The sequence below is a fragment of the Corvus moneduloides genome, chromosome 5 (genome assembly GCF_009650955.1).
Source record: "Corvus moneduloides isolate bCorMon1 chromosome 5, bCorMon1.pri, whole genome shotgun sequence".
In the NCBI taxonomy this organism is placed as follows: Eukaryota; Metazoa; Chordata; class Aves; order Passeriformes; family Corvidae; genus Corvus; species Corvus moneduloides.
The window spans coordinates 58,103,075-58,120,998 of record NC_045480.1 but is presented as its reverse complement, the minus strand read 5'-3'; the positions used below and the strand labels follow the sequence as shown (position 1 = coordinate 58,120,998).

The following is a 17,924-nucleotide window of genomic DNA, read 5'->3' as shown; positions in this document are numbered from 1 at the left end:
TTAGCACAATGCAAATTATGTTCTTTGGAGACATCTGAACACAGTCCAGTAACCACTTATGAAAGGAACAAATAAAAGCAGGGCATAGTAAACCACATAAAGCTGACTAGTATTCAGGCAAATGACAAACTTTTAAGTAAGGAATAGACCAAGAGAAAATTCAACAAGACATTCTACAGATATTTTATTGGGTTTGTTTTGGGAGTGGTTTCTTGCTTTTTTTATTGTTGTTTTTCTCTCATAACAATATACTACACTTCAGACTTCCAGACATCACAGGTTTGCTGTCAAGCAACACTAGGAAAGAAATCTTACCTTTCTGGCACAGCTTTTACTCCACAATAGTCTTCACAACCATTTACATGTGTTGGCTAGAAGTATTTCAAAACACATTAAAGGACATAGTTACAACATTCACATACTGCAAATTTTAAACAATTAACAATTACAGGGACTACTTCTGAAGGGTACTAAGTTCAAAGCAGCACACAATGAAAGACTTTCCTCTTTTAGACATCTCATTAACCCAAAATAACAGAGGACGAGAACACTGAGCACTTGGACAGATACTCTACTGTAACAAGGCCAAAAAGCTATATTAAAATCATTCCTGACTCACAGCAGCAATAGAGTCATCTAAGTTTTCCCCAGTTGGCTTTTTTTGTTTCTAATACCTAGAAACCCTTTATGAGGTAAGCTTGATAAGTGAAAACTTCTGCCTTCTGTCAAGCCACAGTTCCTGTACTGTGGATATGTAGCATAACAGGGCTCTAAGTGACACACTCCTATTCACACCTTCCTCAACAGACAATGAAGACTCAGCACAGAGGAAGGCATTTCTACCCTTCTTCAAAGAAAAACTCCACAAAATCATTTATACTTTTTAGGCCAGCTTGCTTTTCCACTGCCATTCTTGGACAATTTTACTCCTGGCTCTCCCTGGAGCACATTGACACAGAGCCAGATTCCTGATTTGATTTTCAGCTCTACTAACTGGACAGAAAGCTGGAAGAGCCAGGATGTGCTGGATAGAGAGTTATGCTGATTTAAAACAAGAGACAAAACCTAGGCATCCAGTGACTGATGTAAAACAAGACACATGATAATGTAGAGTAAACCACATACAGATGTTATTCAAGCTAATGAACTTATCCTAGCAAAAAGCAGCAGCAGAAGAAATTTCAAATACACATTTTGGACAGTAAAGCCTACACAGCATTCATTTTCACTGTGACTGCTCCCCTTCTCTGAGCAGGAATCACTGAAATCTTTCACATTAAAAAGCTGAAGTAGCATTAACAAGGTAGTTTATTACCACCCTTTTTGAAAAGAAAGCTGATGGACTTTATATAACAGTGTAAAATAACTGTATGTTTTGTTCTCTTATATAGCTAATTTATGACAATCACATGCTATTTAAAAGTAAATATTCATACATCATTTAAAGCTACAGTGATGTTCTCATTTAAAAGACACGTATTGTTATTTCCACTAGTTCTATGTCAATAAGGAAAATAACAAATTGAAAGAGCATCTGCCAGCTTCTTGCCATCCTACCTCTGAAAAATCTTCAGGTAAAGATGACCCATCACAGTCTGTGTCCTCAGACTTATCTTCTGTCACCTTTCCATTCATCTCTACTGAACAGGAAAACCAGGAGATACAGCATAAACACACCAGAAAATGCCCAGGAGCCACCCTCTCACAGACACGAATCCTGTCCCACTTGTCTGGCTAGACAGGGAATACAGGTGCCAGAATAACCAAGAGATATTTCTTAAGGCCCTTTGCTACCGGCGTGTTGGAAAAGAACTCTTACTGTATAGGATAATCAGACTTCAGGTTTCTTTATTTTGTAATTGGAACAGCTGCCATGATATGAGGTTGTTTGCACAGAATATCTGTGTCACAGCATAACTGATGGACAGGCTGCAGCTACTAAGTTATCATATTCCCCATGCCAGTAGTTTTTCTGCAATTCAGTTACATTTAGACCAGCAGTAGGTCCAAACCAGGATTCTGCTCACTCTTTAGATTAACAAAATGTAACTAGGACATGCCAGATAAAATCTGACTTGCATCTGTCTGCTATGGAAGCACCCTGCTGCCACACCTTACGGATTCAATTCATCTTGAGTTGCAAAACACAGCCTACAAGATATTGGAAGTACTGGAGCTCCAATGATATTCCTCAGCTGAGATCCTGGCACAGCCAGAACCTCAGTCATCCCTGACTTCTAATGCAATGACCAATGACAAGAACCCAATGACCTTGAAGTCATGACCTGAAATAATTATAATTTTGGAAGGTGTATCTTGAGTTTTAGAAGGAATCTCTACAGAAGGAGCAAGCACCTTGCTTGAATTTTTGGAGCATGCATACATAGTGTGACACCACAAAGGAACTACAAATCCTACTCCTCACTACATCTCAGTCAGGAGCCAAAGAGACAGAATGAAGGAAAAGAAAGATGTACAGTCAGAAGTAGGTACTGACAAAAAGCCAGTCTTTCTAAAAGAGACAAAGCAGGTTGGCAAATTGTTTGGTTTTGAGAGATCTCAACACATTTCCAGGTTGTGCAATCTGAAATCAATGAAATGCTGAAATGCTTCAGCATGCCAACATGACTGCAGCTGCAGGACCAGGTACCTAAACAATATGAATTTCACTCAAGAGACAACTCTAATAGGAATAATTTTCCCAGATTACTTAAACCAAAATCCAGACTGATCAAACCAGAACCTCACTTTTTACATTGCATCTCAAATTCATGGTAATTGGCAACTATTTGTCTGTGTTCAACTTGGGAAACTTCCAGTCCAGACATCAAATCAATGTCAACTCTCCCTGTTAACAAATCAACTGTTTACTTGGCACCTTGTTTCAAAGTGTTTTGCTGTTAATGATGTTCTTTTTCAATGGCTCACGTTACCTGGCAGGTGATTTTCTGACGCAGCCTTCTTGAGATGCAGAAGACTCTGAGCCCCTGAAGTCGCATTAATCCGATTTAAGAGGTTCTGGGCTTCCTCATCTACAACATCCAACAGATACTGGACAACTTCATTGTGGTCATCCTCATCATAATACTCATCATCTGGAACCTCTGTTCCTGAAGACAAATAGTACAAAATGACAAGTTTTCCCAGTATAGGATGGTTTGGGAGAACTAAATTAAAGGGGCAGACCCATGGCATTATTTCTAGCTGTTACCATGGCTGGCCTTCATTTCTCTCTAACACAAAATCCAATTTCTATAAATCTACTTTCAACATCAACTAACTCCTCTAAAGCAAAGCACAAGACTTGGAAATGATCTTCTAAAACTGACTGCCAGCCTAACATTTATTTATTTCAGCATAGTCAACAATACCATGATTCCCTTGGACTGGTACAATACAGACAGAATAATGCTCTTCCCATCTCACCTCCTCTTACCTGATTTGTCAACGTGTTTAGAAAAATCTGATATCTCATTGGCAAGTCCAAGGGAAGGTGCATCTGCTGCTCCTGAGAGGTTCATTAGTGCTTTCGTGTGATGGATATTGTTTTCTGTATTTCCCTGAGAAGGTCCTAGGATGCCATTGCCATTGACCTGAGAAAGCAAAGAACAGTGCCCATTAACTCTTCAAGAGCCCGGCAATTTGCTGAAGCAGTAAACAACTGCTAAAAAGTTCTCCTCAGCAACAAATAAAAACCTCTATTCATACCATATTCTCATCTGAGATACCTGGGTGATGGGTGGGAAGTTTCATATGACAAGAACAAATAAAAAAAATTTAAAGCAACTAAGAAAAAAACCCACATGATGACAAAGCAGCAGCTTCTACAAGAGAATACATAGTAAAATTTAACATTATTATAACCCCTGTAAAATGTATGCAAGCTTCAGTACTTTTGGTCTCACAACACAGCATTTCTCAGAAAAAACTAAGGGAAAAAAAGGAAGAAAACCACCTAGCAAATATAATATGCAAGCATCTGCAGAAACTGGGGGCTGAATGGAGAATTTTGGATGATAGCCTTGCATCCTTCTCATAAGACAATTTGTCTTTCAACAAAACCGTGCCAAAGAAAGAGAAGATCAATTAAAAAAACTTGCATATTTATTATGATCACTGCTTAATCATGTCAATTGACAATAGTGGGTTTACATCCTTTGATCAACAGATTGTTTCACTCATTTATTTAGTTTTAAAATTGTTTGAAGTAGATTCTTTTCTCTGGTTAATGGTAACAGGCACAAGACAGGAGCATTTACCTTGGGCCCATAAGCATCAGTTGTCTTTTCCATTTTATCACAGGGATCACCACAGGAACAGCCTAAACAAAAATGGGGAAAAAACAAAAATCTCACAGCAACTTTTTCCCACAAACTAAATTTGCCTCCATAGATTATTTTTATAAAAGAAGCAGGGTATTTAATACCATGTTATGACAGGAATAGCATTTCTGCCTGGTTTCTGTGCGTTGCCAAACTTATATCTGAATGCCTACACTTAATATAATGGCTTTTTGAATGTTCTATTTGATAGGATCAGAAAGCATTAATGCTAATAAAAGTAACCACCTCAAAGCAAAGAGAAATGTTGATAAGTAGTTTAACCACTTACAGTGGAAACACGCACCTTTGGGAACAGGGTTGATTCCCTTTTCCCCAAAATGTACAAGGTACAACCCCACAAACACCTGTCACTGACTACTTTTTTCTTTTTTTTTTTAAACACTATCTGACATCTGGGTCCTTGTTCAAGGGGACCCTTTAGCTCTCTCTATATTAGAGAGCATTTCTAAACTAGACGAGAAATGGCATCATAAAGACACTATTGCTGAATCTCTTCTCATGGAGCTTTTAGAAGAAAGATCAAGCAAACTCCTGTTTGAGCTGGTCACAGTAAGTTGGATTAGGATAGTATCTTAAGGCCCATATCAGTTCCTTTATTTTTACAAACAGGTGCATTTCACTTGCAATGAGTAAGCATGCAAAACTTACCATTAGCTTTCAGTGGCCACGGATTTGAGTTCTCAGGGCTTTTGGGTTTTGGGAACACTGCATGGCCATCTCTGTGAAAAGAAATATTTACAGAAATATTTATTAAGGAAAATAAGTAAATCACGATAATCATCAGATATTAAAGCAAATAGCACTATTGGTAAAACTGCTAATCATTCCCAGCCAGCTTGGTGTCATCTGTGACCTGAGTGAGGACACATTCAACCCACTCTTCCAAATCATCAGTAAAGAAATGAAACAGGGCTGGCCCCAGTACTGAGCTTTGGGGAACCTCACTAGCACCATTCACCACCACTCTCTCACTCCAGCCAGTTCTTAACCCAGTGAAGAGAACACCTGTCCAAGCCATGGGCTGCCAGCTTCTCCAGGAGAATGCTGTGGGAGACAGTATCAAAGGCTTCACTCAGTCCAGGTATAAACATCCACAGCCACCAGATGGGGAACCCAGTCATGAAAGCACATCAGGTGGGTCAGGCAGGACCTGCCTTTCCTGAACCCCTGCTGGCTGGGCCTGATCCCCTTGTTCTGTACCTGCTGTGTGACTACACTCAAGGTAATCTGTTCTGTAACCTTCCCTAGCACTGAGGTCAGGCTGACAGGCCTGCAGCTCCCTGGATCCTCCTTCCAGCCCTTCCTGCAGATGGGTGTCACACTGCAGCCACCTGGGACCTTCCCCGTGAGCCAGGACTGGTGATAAACGATGGAGAGTGGCTTGGGGAGCTCTCCCACCAGCTCCCTCCATACCCTTGGATGAATCCCATCCAGCCCCACAGACCTGTGAGTGTCCAAGTGCCACAGCAGGTCTCTGACTAATCCCTCCTGGATTGCAGGGGATCTATTTGAACACCTGTAGTTCATAGCTGGACACAGCCATGTGTTCCCAAAAAGCACAAAGCACAGCAAGTACCACATTACCCTTGTGCTCCACTGCAGCACAAAAATGTGAATTTACAGACCCTTTCTGTGGAGTCAGTCCTCAGTAACATTTGGTGAATTTCCTGTCATACCAGGAACAGGTTTTACTCATATACTCATACACATGAAATCATGCAAGAAAAACAAAAAGTACAGGGAAGCATTTGCTGCCAGAACATACCTGGTTGCTTTGAGCACCACTGTTGGAAGGTATGTTTCCAGCATTCTTTTGGCTTCTTTCAGAGTCATTCCTTGTGTGCTTACTCCATTAATGTAATGGATAATATCTAGTACATGGAGACTCTCCTCTCTGGCAGCAACCGATTTGGGGAGAATGTCACTAATATACACAACTTGATAAAGGCTGTCATGGCCTCCTGATAATGACAAACCTTCACAGGGAAAGAAGGTGGAAAAAAATAAAAATCAAGCTTTCCTTGTAACTGAAGGGGAAGATTTTTCTTTAGGGCAAAAAAGCAGATTAATTCTGTGTTACCTAGCTCTTCCTTATGGCACATTAGTGTAATATCAGGCAGCAAATGAGGCAACACTGGCATCTTTGGTAACTCCAGAACACGCCCCAGCACTAATCTGACAGTCCTTGGCGCAGCACGGAGAAAGCTGACTGCATCAGTATGGCTCATGTTAGTGACATCGATGTCATTAACCTGCAACAACAAAAGCAACACAGGCGTCCTCGTTAGGTCCCAAGAAGGACAGCACTACTGAGGAAGCATTTACTGCTGTTCCTCAAGCACTATCAAATCATGCCTCTCAGGAGGTGCATGCCTTTGTCCTGTAACCACATTTGACTTGGCCCACAATGCAGTTCACTTTATTTTTTTAGACTCAAAGTTGTCCTTTTTGTGCAATCCCTGTATCCGAAAACATGAATTCTCTTACTTTTATCAGTCGGTCTCCAGGCCGTAGTCTCCCATCGCTCTTGGCAGGATCCTGAACGATGTCATGAATGTAGCAGCCAACATTATCATTACCTTTGGTCACTGTAAAACCCAGACTGCCCTTTTCTGACTTCGTCAGAGTCACTCGGAGCTCCACTTCCTAGGAGGACAGAACAGCACTTTACAACACGGGCAGTCAGAAGCAATATGAACATTTTACTGAATTTAAGACAGCTGGAAGCAGACAACTGATTTACCAATTTATTTAAGTGGGACACAAGCCTGGACCAAGACATGTTTCTTATCAGGCTCAGCTTAGCTGCTCCAAATAAGCATCTCTGATGAGTTCAGACAGAACCAAATAATGTTTTGCATGGAAATAACATGTCTAATAATAATAAAATAATAAAAAAATAATAAAAGTCTATGAATAAACAAAATTTTGAAGGCACATATCAAAACTGACACCTTATTTTACCCTTATCTAGCTGCCACATATAAGAAAGCCTCTGTATTTTTAAATATCTCAGTGTATCCATAATTATTCAGAACAAAATAAGTGAACATAGTTTCCTAAAGTGAGACACAATACCACAGAGCTTATCTTGAAACTGAACACATGCATGTGTTTTGCCCATTTTAATTTGCATTAATTTTGATTTGAAAGATATGGATCTGCCTCATTTGCATAAAAAAAAATCACAGAGCACCAGGAAGGATGAAAAAAAACTTCTGAAGAAGGGACTAAGAAAAATACAGTTTCTTGTCAAAATGGAGTATTGGCTAGAACAGCTTTATAACCTGGAAGACCCTCCCAACTGGGACTACCAAGATTCAATCTCATTTTTTTTCAATCTTTGAACAGATTATCTGAGGATATGGAAGTCCCTTCTGATACACAAGACATTTCTGTGGTGGCAAGAAGCTTTCACAGAAGAGCCTCAAAAACAGGCTCCATCTTGCAGCAGAGCAGAAAATCTTTGGGATTCATAGTTATAAATGCAGCAAAGAACAGGGTCTTCTGATGCCCTTCATGCCTCAATTTATTCTCTGACCTCTGAACAACCCCCTAAAACTAAAAGATAGAAGCAAGATATCTGCCATTTAAGGTTCCTCTGAGTACATGGTTTAGAGGTAGTTAAATATTTAATACCAAGGTTTCCAGGATGAAATGACCCATGAAATGGACATATACACATCCACCTATGTACACATGGATGCCTCCACATTCACAGATGGAAATGCATCAATTCTTCAAGAGTCCACACCGAAATTGCCTGCAGACATTGGTATGAGCAGCTGCAATTAACTGATTACAAATGGCACTTGTATGCACCATTTACAAGGCACACACCCAGATTAGTGCAAGTATAACCTACAACTATCCCATTTGTAAATCACTGTGCCTAACTTCTATCCAGTCACTCTCAAAATCATGGCTAAAACAACCACAGCAGGACATTTATGCTCCTGAAAGACAGAAACAGTGTATTACTGGCTCGTATTCTTCAGCATTTTTTTCCAGCTGGGTGAGTAATGAATCTATTTCTCCCAGTTGTGAAGTCAGCTCAGAGACAGGAGTAGCATAACAGTCATTTATTAAAATGGACGTGGTAACATCAGGTACAGTTCTACAGGTTGGGATCACTGGCAAATCCAAAGGCAGATCACTACAGATAAAGCAGAAAACAAAGAAAAACAGGGATAAGTGCAATGTGTCTGTCACTCATAAATTAATATATGAGCCGAGACTGATTTTATGCAGATCTAAAAAGCAAACAAAAAAAAGTATTTCTATGAATAGGTCCAATAAACTACTCTCTTCAACATTTCTGCAGTATGATGAGGATCATTATCAGCAGCATACCTGTCCTCAAGCTCTGCCTTGCCGGGAGCCTCTTGATCAGGATACAGGATGGTGCGAACAGCATCCTTCTGACCAGGGTGTGCCTCATACTGACTCTGTGCTTGTGCCTCAGCTTCCCCTGAGCTCTGGTACAGTGCAGAACTCCAGCCAAGGCCCACCTGCGCTGCTGAGTCCATCACCTCCTCATCACCACTTCTGCTGCTGTCACTGTAGCTGTCTCTTCTGGAGGGAGACTTCAGCCTTTTCTTGCTCAGATCAGTAGTTTCATTTTCATCTGAGCTGTCACCTTGTTCTCCATTTGATGGACCAGAGACTTCTCTGCTGACCTCTGGAAAAACTTGCTGGGGTGAATGGATGGGAGTCTGCAAGAGCAAAAGCATTTAATTCATCATAATCAAGTTCTGATGACAAAAGAAAGTTTCGAAGACTGCATAAAATTACCAAAATCAAGGAGTCAGTGGCCACTGACTGAACTGTGTAAACATACCATAGCACAGTTTCAAAACGTTCAATGCAACTTGGGCAAGACAAAGTGTGCAAAACTTTCAAACATATGCTGCTAATAACCTTTAAAATCATCTAAGGAAAACAAAAATACTTTTGCCTTTAGCTTCACAAAACCTACTGACAGATGCTTTTAAGCTATGCCCAGCAGTCTTCTATGCAATCCCTTCTAACCAGAAGCTGAGGCTCAGAGAGCTCCTGAAGTCAAATCGATCTCACAGGAGGCAAACAGAGAAGCTCTCAACCAAAAAGCAACAATAACAGACTACAAAAACTAAGATAATTTACACCAAATGGCGACTGTTAACCTAGTTATTGACTCCCACAAGAACGAATAACAATTTTGCCAATTGTCACATATTCCCAAGAATTATGCCAGCCAGCAGACAGAAAAAGTTTTAAAGCTTCATTTATGCTTTTATAGCGAGATTCTTGTGTACATGAACACATCAATCTGTGATAATGTTATAAAGAAAATTTTGACTTTCCTCTTCTTTTAATACATGCACTGTTTTATTAAAGTTCCTGTTAAAGTTCTAGGAAGCTCTACTAAATTTCCCGTTATTCCACATTACAAACAGGTCTGTTACAGGAGTAGTTATTTGTATTATTAGTTTGCTCAGTTGCTTATCTCTTACTCCAATCCTAACTTCACTTAAATGTGTATTTGTACATTTAAACTTCTCTCATCAGACTTGAATGATCTTATTGTTTGAAAATAATGTTAAAGTAACTCAGAATCACAGAATCATAGAGTATCCTGAGATGGAAGGGACCCACAAGGATCATCCAAGCCCTGCACAGCACAGCCTCAGGAATCACACTTTGTGCCTGAGAGCCTTGTCCAAACACTTCTTGAACTCTGGCAGGCTTACTGCTGTGACGAATTCCCTGGGGAACTTAAATAGAAGACCTGTCTCCATTAGTTTTACACTTTCCTGTATTACGAAGAGCCTAATTTTCAGGCTATTTGTCTTCTACACTCTCTTTTGCTGAAACACATTTCATTTCCACTTCTTCAAGCATCCTAAAATGGCCTTCTGTTCTTTCAATTCATTTACTGGAGCATTTTGAAAATATTCTTTGGGACACCTCTAGTTTCCAGGAGGTAAGTAGGACAACCTTTTCCCTGCTTTTACATGCATCAACACCAGACAAATTGGTGTTTTGCAGAATATCCTTCACAGAATCACAGAAATATCCAATTTCTACTTGATATCAACTTCAAAACATTGGGCTGCAAAGAAATCTCCGCCTCAGACACACTGTATTAAACCAATTTCTCACGTCTTGGGTCACAAAATAGAGGAAAAAAAAAATCTTCAAGCCATGCATTCCTTTAACATTGCCACAAAATGGTTAGTTTACTCCTAAGGGATTTATTCCAAGAACCTCATTTCTATGAGCCCTCTCCCCATTTTTCCATCTGCATCTTGCATTTAACTAACCCACCAACCCACCAGAGTGAACGAATGAACCTCAAATAGCAAATAACGTTCAGAAAGTCACATGCCATACACCTTACCAGCAATGAAGGATCGATGTCTGGCAGTATTCCAGATGGCGGCCGGCAAAGGAGAAGAGAAACCTCTGGAGACGTTCCCCTCAGAGCAGAGATGACTTCCTATGGCCACAGAGGGATTCACTGTCAGATGCAGACTTGCAGGACTACCACAGTATGAGCTTCACTACTATAGGTACAAACCTGCTGGGACAAACCCTTCAGCGATGCCCCGTTCACTTTCAGAATGACGTCCCCGATCTCTATTTGCCCACTTTCTGCAGCTGGCTGCCCAGGGAAGAGCTTCTTCACCCTCACAATAGTTGATCCCAGCTGCTCCGGGGTAAGGTTATCTTCACGGCAGAAACTGAACCCAAGGCCCGAGCTGTTCTTCAAGAGCTTTACCTCAAATGTGTTGTCTGCAAATGAAACATTAAATCATTATTTCCTACAGTGCACTGGCCGTGAACAGAGTGTTTGGTGCTCTTATCCCAGACATGACAATGTGCAATCTCCCCCTCACGTGATTCTTTCACTGTGTTGAACAGAAGCGTTACCTAAAAGACCCCTCCAGGTTAAAGAGGACAAAAAGCCATCACAACTTCCCAGTCTGCTTGCTTGGCCTGACAACATCAATATGCAGAAAGGCATATTGTCTCCAAAGGACTATTCCCTAGGAAGTCCATTAAGGAGCCTTTTAAAGCACAGGGTGACCATTCCAGCCACTGATCAGGCATTAGTGAGAGCAGCAACTGGAGTTCCTGGCAGACAGGATAGGTCCTATGCAAGAAGACCCAAAGTCTGTATCTGCAGTGGTTCTGCCATCTGGGCAGGCGTCCCTTCACTTGCACAAGTCACCAGCAAGAGAGGATGAATTATGTCCATCTCCAGTCAGGGGCACAAATCTTTCTCTATTCAACTAGCTCTTGATGTCTTCCCTCATCCAGACAGGAACTGCAGGACCCACAGAACCTCTCATTTATATATAACTATCTTAATTCCCCTTGGCACCCCTTAGCAGCACCCCCTTTACTCCAACCTTGCTACACCCTTGGCATGTAAGGCTGGTGAAATTGGAAACAACAGTGAGAGAGCAAACACTTAATAGCAGTTCAACAAAGTAACCAAGATGTGAAAGGAAATCTTAAACACAACAGCACAAAAAGAAAGAGACTGCATTATGTGCAAGGGCTTAGTAGAGATTCTTACCCGCTCCATTCCCATCCTAAGAAGTGAAGAAAATATTATGGAACTGAAGGATGCTTTGACAGTTAAGACAATTGCTCTACATGACCTGACCTGCAGTGACAAAGCTGTAATCTTTGGCATTTGTAGATTCTGTTGCTGGCTTCTCCTTCTGCTCACACTGCCCCACCTGGTTTGGGAGCGTGCACTGTGGTGTCACTGGAGCATGAGCCTTGGCCCCTGAAAGCTGACCTTTTTCCAACAGCAGGTGCACCACCTAAAGAGGTGAAATGTTCCCCAGTTAACTGGCAACAGTCACAGAGATAGCGCAGTCTAGAGTACATGCTTCCTTCTAACTTCTCAGGGTAAACACTTTTACAGCAGCAAATGTTACAGACACTCCCCATCCCATATATATCCTCCAATTATTCCGTATTTTTAAGGGTTGTTAAATGACAACCTCCAAAATACAAAACTGGCCTTGCAAGATACTTGCCAATAGAGTAAGAAAGGGTTTTCTTCCAATAAAGTTGTGAGGGTGTTAAGAGGTGTCAAAGACAGTGTCATTTGCACATTTGTACAGGGGATTAAAAATATTTTATAAAGTGAACACAAGTAGTAGTCCTCAGCAGTTCTCAATGTGTACACTCACTGGCTATTTTCAGGTGTGCCAGGAAGCCAAGGAGTCTAAGAAAACACACCTAACCACAACAACACTGGGGAGAATTCCAGTCTTGAAGTTCCTTTACCTCTTTTCACTCATGGAGAACTGGTTTACCACAGACAGGAGTAGAAGCAGCAGCCACTCACCTGGCCAGTGTTTCTCAGTGTTTCAACAGCTTGCTTATGGGTAGCTCCTTCCAAACTAATCCCATTGACAGAGAGCACACGGTCACCTACATTAATAATTCAAGAAGAAGTAGGCAGAGCATCACCTATAAAACATCTGTGGTGCACAGAAACCTTCAAGTCTGAGCTATCAAGGACAGTTATTTATGGAAATTCTCCCTCCCCTTCATGCTCTGAGTCAAGAAGAGAACTTTGCAAATATATTATATGGTTCAAATCAGAGGTCTTTTCCAATTTAATGATTCTGTGGGATAATCCCATGTCAAAACCAGTGTTAACCACCAGAATGACAGTCTGCCACAAAGCTCAGACTCTTTATTTAGAATAAGTCTTAGTCCACAGTGGGAATGCTCACTTTAGTGAAGAATGTGGCCTGGCTTACGAATACGAAGAGCCATAACAATTACAGCATTTTCTGTATTGAGTTGCCAGGCATGCCAAGCAAGAAGGCCACAAATAATACAAAGCCGTGTCTCTCTGTGCCTGGAACATGGAAGCATTCTCCCTTAACATAGGCTGCTTTAGAGAACAAAAATCCCACAGCCTATCTCCTATTTTTCCTCTCCACAGCCTCAGCATTCCTAGTTCTGCAGTTGTTCTACATCAGTTTTTTAATCTTCACCTGCAGAATTAGCTATCAAGGCAATATTTAAAATGACAACTGCAACAGCTTGGAAAAACAGCTCTTCTTCCCAGTGAAAAAGGTACAAGGACATGAGGCAAACAGAGTGCTAGCTCCAAGCCACAGGATATTCTCAAGTCCACCACAGACACTCCTCTGCCCTTTTTTCACATTAAGAGTCCCCACTAAAAGAATGGAAACACTACCTTTTTCTATTCTGCCATCTGCTTCAGCTGCTCCCTTGGGAATAATCGCTTTCACATAAATACCACCATGCCTTATGCTAGTATTTACACCACCCTAAATAGAGAATAAAAATAGGATTGTTAGTCTTTTTGCAGTTAGAATACTTAGTAATTAAACACAGCATCACACAAGGAAAACTCTACTGAGGAAGCATTTGGGCTACTGGCATGTAGAAAACCCAGACAAACTATCAAAACCAAAATGTTACATCAAGCATGTTCTGTGCAGTCATGCAATTTGCTATGAATCAAGCTCGGGTGGGAAGATTGTAAAAACACAATGCATCACAATGCAAATGCACAAAACACAAATAAATGTCCTTCAGCAGAAGCATGTCTGCATTTTGTTGGACTTTACATGCTTGCATGCACACCAAAGCTCACAGATGTGCAAGAGCACAGCATGCCAAAGCAGGAGATGCACACCCATGCAGTGTCCTACTCCAACACAACTTCTCTGATGTAACAGGAAATTAAGGAGTGCTGCTTTCACTCAGCTCAGACAAGTTTGAAGGTCTAAGCTGTAAAAAACTGCTCAAGCTGAACTGACATTGTTTCTGGAGGGCCTTGGTCTTTCTGCTGATTGCAGTGGGGGTAGGACTAGGTGATCTTTAAACGTCCCTTCCACCCTAAACCATTGTGTGATTCTGGCTCACTGTGCTCCACAGACTTGGAGGGAAGAGGAAGAGCAACAGTGTGCTAATGTTCACTCCCAAAGCACCCGGGACTACATGTGAAAACTTAACCCACAGTTAATTGCACGCCTCTCCTCATCACCACTGCACAGGAAAACAATGCGGGGGCAGAATGGAGGCTGGAAAAACGAAGGTCAGTGAAGACACCACTTGGTCAACCCTTAAGGGAAATCTCTGCATTGGCTGGCATCTTCTAACATCTCTACAAAGCCAATGCATGCACACAGCAGGCCTGATGCTACTCAGTGACCAACTCCTGCTCAGCCTCTGTTCCTCCAACTGTCTCAAGCAATGGAACATGACTTGGAATAGCCTGGGATGCCAAAATAACAGAATTTCATTATGCTCCTCTTACACTCCTAGCCATACATATGCAAACAGTGATAGGCTTGCAAATTGTTCCTCCACTGAAAATAGCTGAATATTACAATACATTAAAATGTATTTTTTAATACAAGGACAGAAGCAGTGGAACATGTGTGCATCTCAATTGTAAATTATTCTCTTCTTCCCTGAAGTGCCACTGTGCAGTATGACAGGCCCTAAACATAAAGCTACCTTCAAAATCTTATAGCCTTACATATACATATATAAAATTATATATGTATTATAAAATCTTATAGAAATCAGTCTTAAAAAACATACTTTGTCTCATATTGCAAGAAAGCAGTGTCAGCCAGGTCCCATTTGGGTTTATGCAGTTTTTTTGGTTTCTGCCTTTTCTCCAGCAGAGGGAGAACCCTGAACATGGTGAATGTGATTGAGCGTGCACAGATACTCTAAAATAACACTGCTGCTTCCACTGCCTGCTGTGCCAGTCTGGGAGGGTTCTCTCTTCCTTCCTTGCAAATTTGCCACAGGATTAGGTAGCAAGGGACAAAGACCATCTTGCCTTTTGTAGTCACAAAGTAGCATCTGTGATAAGAGTCTATTAGGACTTTGGGGCTCCAACCATAAAACAAAAAACAAGAATTACTTAAAAGGGCAGATGACAAGAAACGGGATATAAATTACTAGGACTACTTTTCAGCTTTGGTAAGATTAATCATACATCAATAAATCTATATAATTAAAAGTGTTTCCAGAAAATATTTTGCTTCCTTGTAATTTAGCAATTTAATGGGTTGCTGGGAGTAGAGAAAAAGAGAAAACATCTAAAAACCTTGTCAAACAGTACCGTGACACTTATTCCCAAGCCGTTATCTTTTTTTGCTAGTTCAACCTCAAAGATATCTCCAGGTTTAAGAAGTGTTGCAGAAACCTTTTTAGAATTCACTTTGTTTGCTGTATTCCATGAGGAAGAATCCTTTATTTACAAAAAAAAAAAAAAAGAGAGAGAGAAAGAAAAAGAAACAAACAAAACAAAAAGAGACAATGATTTGCCTTTAGAACGGATGTTCACAGGTAAGACCCTAAAGGGTGGGGTTTTGAGTCAGACACAGCCAGAAGGAGTCCACCTGGCAAAGTACCAATTAGTAAGACTCAAGGCTCACTGCTTCAACTCTTCCATTCCTGCCATTGAACAGGTTTAGCACAGAAATATGCTTGGCCTTTAGCAGCCAAGTCTTTATTGGCAAAGTGAGTGGGTTCCAGAACACTGAAACTGCAGTACTTCAGTATTACAGCAGCCTAGAGTCTGTTGGATTAATTAGCATGAGCTGCCACAATTTAATTGAATAACCTCCATCAGCTGAACAGAGAAATCACTGCAAGCTGGAAATAAATTTGTAGTACTTGTGATTGTGCACTTTTGGAAAGGTGAAGCAGCAAGCTGTGTCTGCTCAAGAGCGTGACTCACTGCTGAACTTTAATGCACAAGAGCAGTTTTTCATGGATTAGATCAATCCCAGAAGACAATGAGCTCTGCTGCTACCCACTCCAGATGTATCACTCCTACTTTCCTCTATCTGCCAAGTGAATAAACTTACCTCTAGGGGTGCTCACTAGATTATGAGCATATTGGGCAAACACACAGAACTGAAAGGTGGTTTCCAACAGCCTCAGCAAGTACACTATAGGCTCATCTCAAAGCACCATCTGCCTCTAGTAAGACACATCCTGTGACATTGGAAAGCTGCAAAGTTGATTCAAGCTACAGAAGTGATTTTCTCCATTTATTTTGAACAAATCACCATGCTATTGGAAATCAGCTACTAGCATTAGCTGCAGGCCAGGCTAGGCTCTCTTTCCTCACACCCAGAGACAGCTATTTCAATACCACTATCCCACTGATGGGAAATATTCATATGAAATCCACTATGCCTTTTTAGCTGGCTGCTGCTCCTGACTGCCGGAGTAAGTTGCTTCATCCATGTCAGAATCCCCTCGGTCAGAATATTCCAGAGGCTCCACTACTCCAGGCCTTTTATTTTTCGCTCGAGTACTGTCCGATGAGGATCTTCTCTTCTCGATCACTTTGGAGCCCCCAGCCTGGGAATCACTGTACTGCTGGGCATCCTGCTGGGCTCTCCCACTTGGACGTTTGCCAAAGAACCCGGCTGGCTGGCTCTGGGACAGGCTGGCGCTCTCGGTCCTGGAATCCTGGGAGCTCGTGCTGCCATCCCGCTTGCCTCCCGACAATCCAGAGAGGCTTCCCGAAACAGGCCTCTGGTGACCACGGGACCGGTTGTGTTCTTCTGAAGAGGACTCTGCCTCGTTGTCCTGCACTGAAGAGGGCCTCCTCAAGTAACCCCTGGCTCCATTACTGATATGAGCAGTGTTAGATGATGCTGAAAACCAGGAGACAAGACAGCCATCAGCAGCTGGCAACACCTTATCTGCAGCACGACACCCTTTTCTCAGCTTACAGCCGAGTAAGGTTTTACCCGTCTGGACATTCCACAGAAAACTCTCTGTTCACACTGCACCTGGTGTGCCCTCACCAAAGGTTACCCTAACACATCTCTTCATTGTCTCTGAACCCAATTCCAAGCCCACGCTAGCTGGGGTTGCTTACAGGAGCGACTGCAGTTCCCTACCTTTGGACAGCTTGTCCTTGGGCTGGGAGATCACAAGCGTAACGTCCTCGGGAGCACTGTCCAGGATTTCCAACGCTGCATGGTGGCTGACGCCTTCCAAACTCGTGCTGTTTATGGATATGAGGCGGTGTCCTGCACAAAAGGGGTTGTTCAGATACAGCCTAACATCTACATTTTTACCCATCAGTGACAACACGGAGTACAGGTCTGACAACCTGTACACAATGCATGGGTTAAAAATTACTAAACCTCAAGTGATGCTGGAACAGGCAGCTCTAATCCTGAACAACAACAACAACAAAAAAAGCCAACCCCCAAACCAAACCAGACCACAAGAACTGGTTATGAATACTTCCTCTTTTTAAACCTGCCAAATCTTCCCATAGATTTCTACCTTCTCTTATGCTGTAAAAAAACCAGATGAAAAAGCAGAAACCAGAAGTTAAGTGAGCAATATGCAGTTCAGTTCAAGACAGAGACTAAAACGAGAAGGAAAAAAACCGACATTTTTCTCCTCCTCCCCCACTACAGTTACGGTTATAGTATATGGTTCCACTTCACTTTTTTCAAAAATCAAAATACGGATACTGAGTTTTAAAAAATTTAAATTACAATGCATCTGCAAGACAGACAACAGAAAATAAAGCCC

The 17,924-nt window shown here is 41.6% G+C and overlaps 1 protein-coding gene across 6 annotated transcripts in view; it reads right to left on the bottom strand.

Moving 5' to 3' along the window:
- Nucleotides 1-17,924, bottom strand: part of PTPN13 (protein tyrosine phosphatase non-receptor type 13) — a 113,447-nt gene that overhangs the window by 7,298 nt on the left and 88,225 nt on the right. For 4 of the 6 annotated variants that reach the window (XM_032108513.1, XM_032108512.1, XM_032108508.1 and 1 more), the window contains 19 exons: nt 17,276-17,407; nt 16,560-17,026; nt 15,460-15,603; nt 13,564-13,657; nt 12,697-12,782; nt 12,001-12,163; nt 10,906-11,120; nt 10,726-10,824; nt 8,697-9,058; nt 8,325-8,499; nt 6,831-6,989; nt 6,424-6,595; nt 6,109-6,319; nt 4,992-5,062; nt 4,260-4,321; nt 3,437-3,593; nt 2,934-3,110; nt 1,558-1,640; nt 316-371 (listed from right to left, as the gene is read on the bottom strand). In XM_032108513.1, coding sequence (XP_031964404.1) covers nt 316-371; nt 1,558-1,640; nt 2,934-3,110; nt 3,437-3,593; nt 4,260-4,321; nt 4,992-5,062; nt 6,109-6,319; nt 6,424-6,595; nt 6,831-6,989; nt 8,325-8,499; nt 8,697-9,058; nt 10,726-10,824; nt 10,906-11,120; nt 12,001-12,163; nt 12,697-12,782; nt 13,564-13,657; nt 15,460-15,603; nt 16,560-17,026; nt 17,276-17,407 — 3,085 coding nt within the window. The remainder of the gene's footprint in view (nt 1-315; nt 372-1,557; nt 1,641-2,933; nt 3,111-3,436; nt 3,594-4,259; nt 4,322-4,991; nt 5,063-6,108; nt 6,320-6,423; nt 6,596-6,830; nt 6,990-8,324; nt 8,500-8,696; nt 9,059-10,725; nt 10,825-10,905; nt 11,121-12,000; nt 12,164-12,696; nt 12,783-13,563; nt 13,658-15,459; nt 15,604-16,559; nt 17,027-17,275; nt 17,408-17,924) is intronic. The other 2 variants (XM_032108509.1, XM_032108510.1) reach the window with 2 other exon arrangements.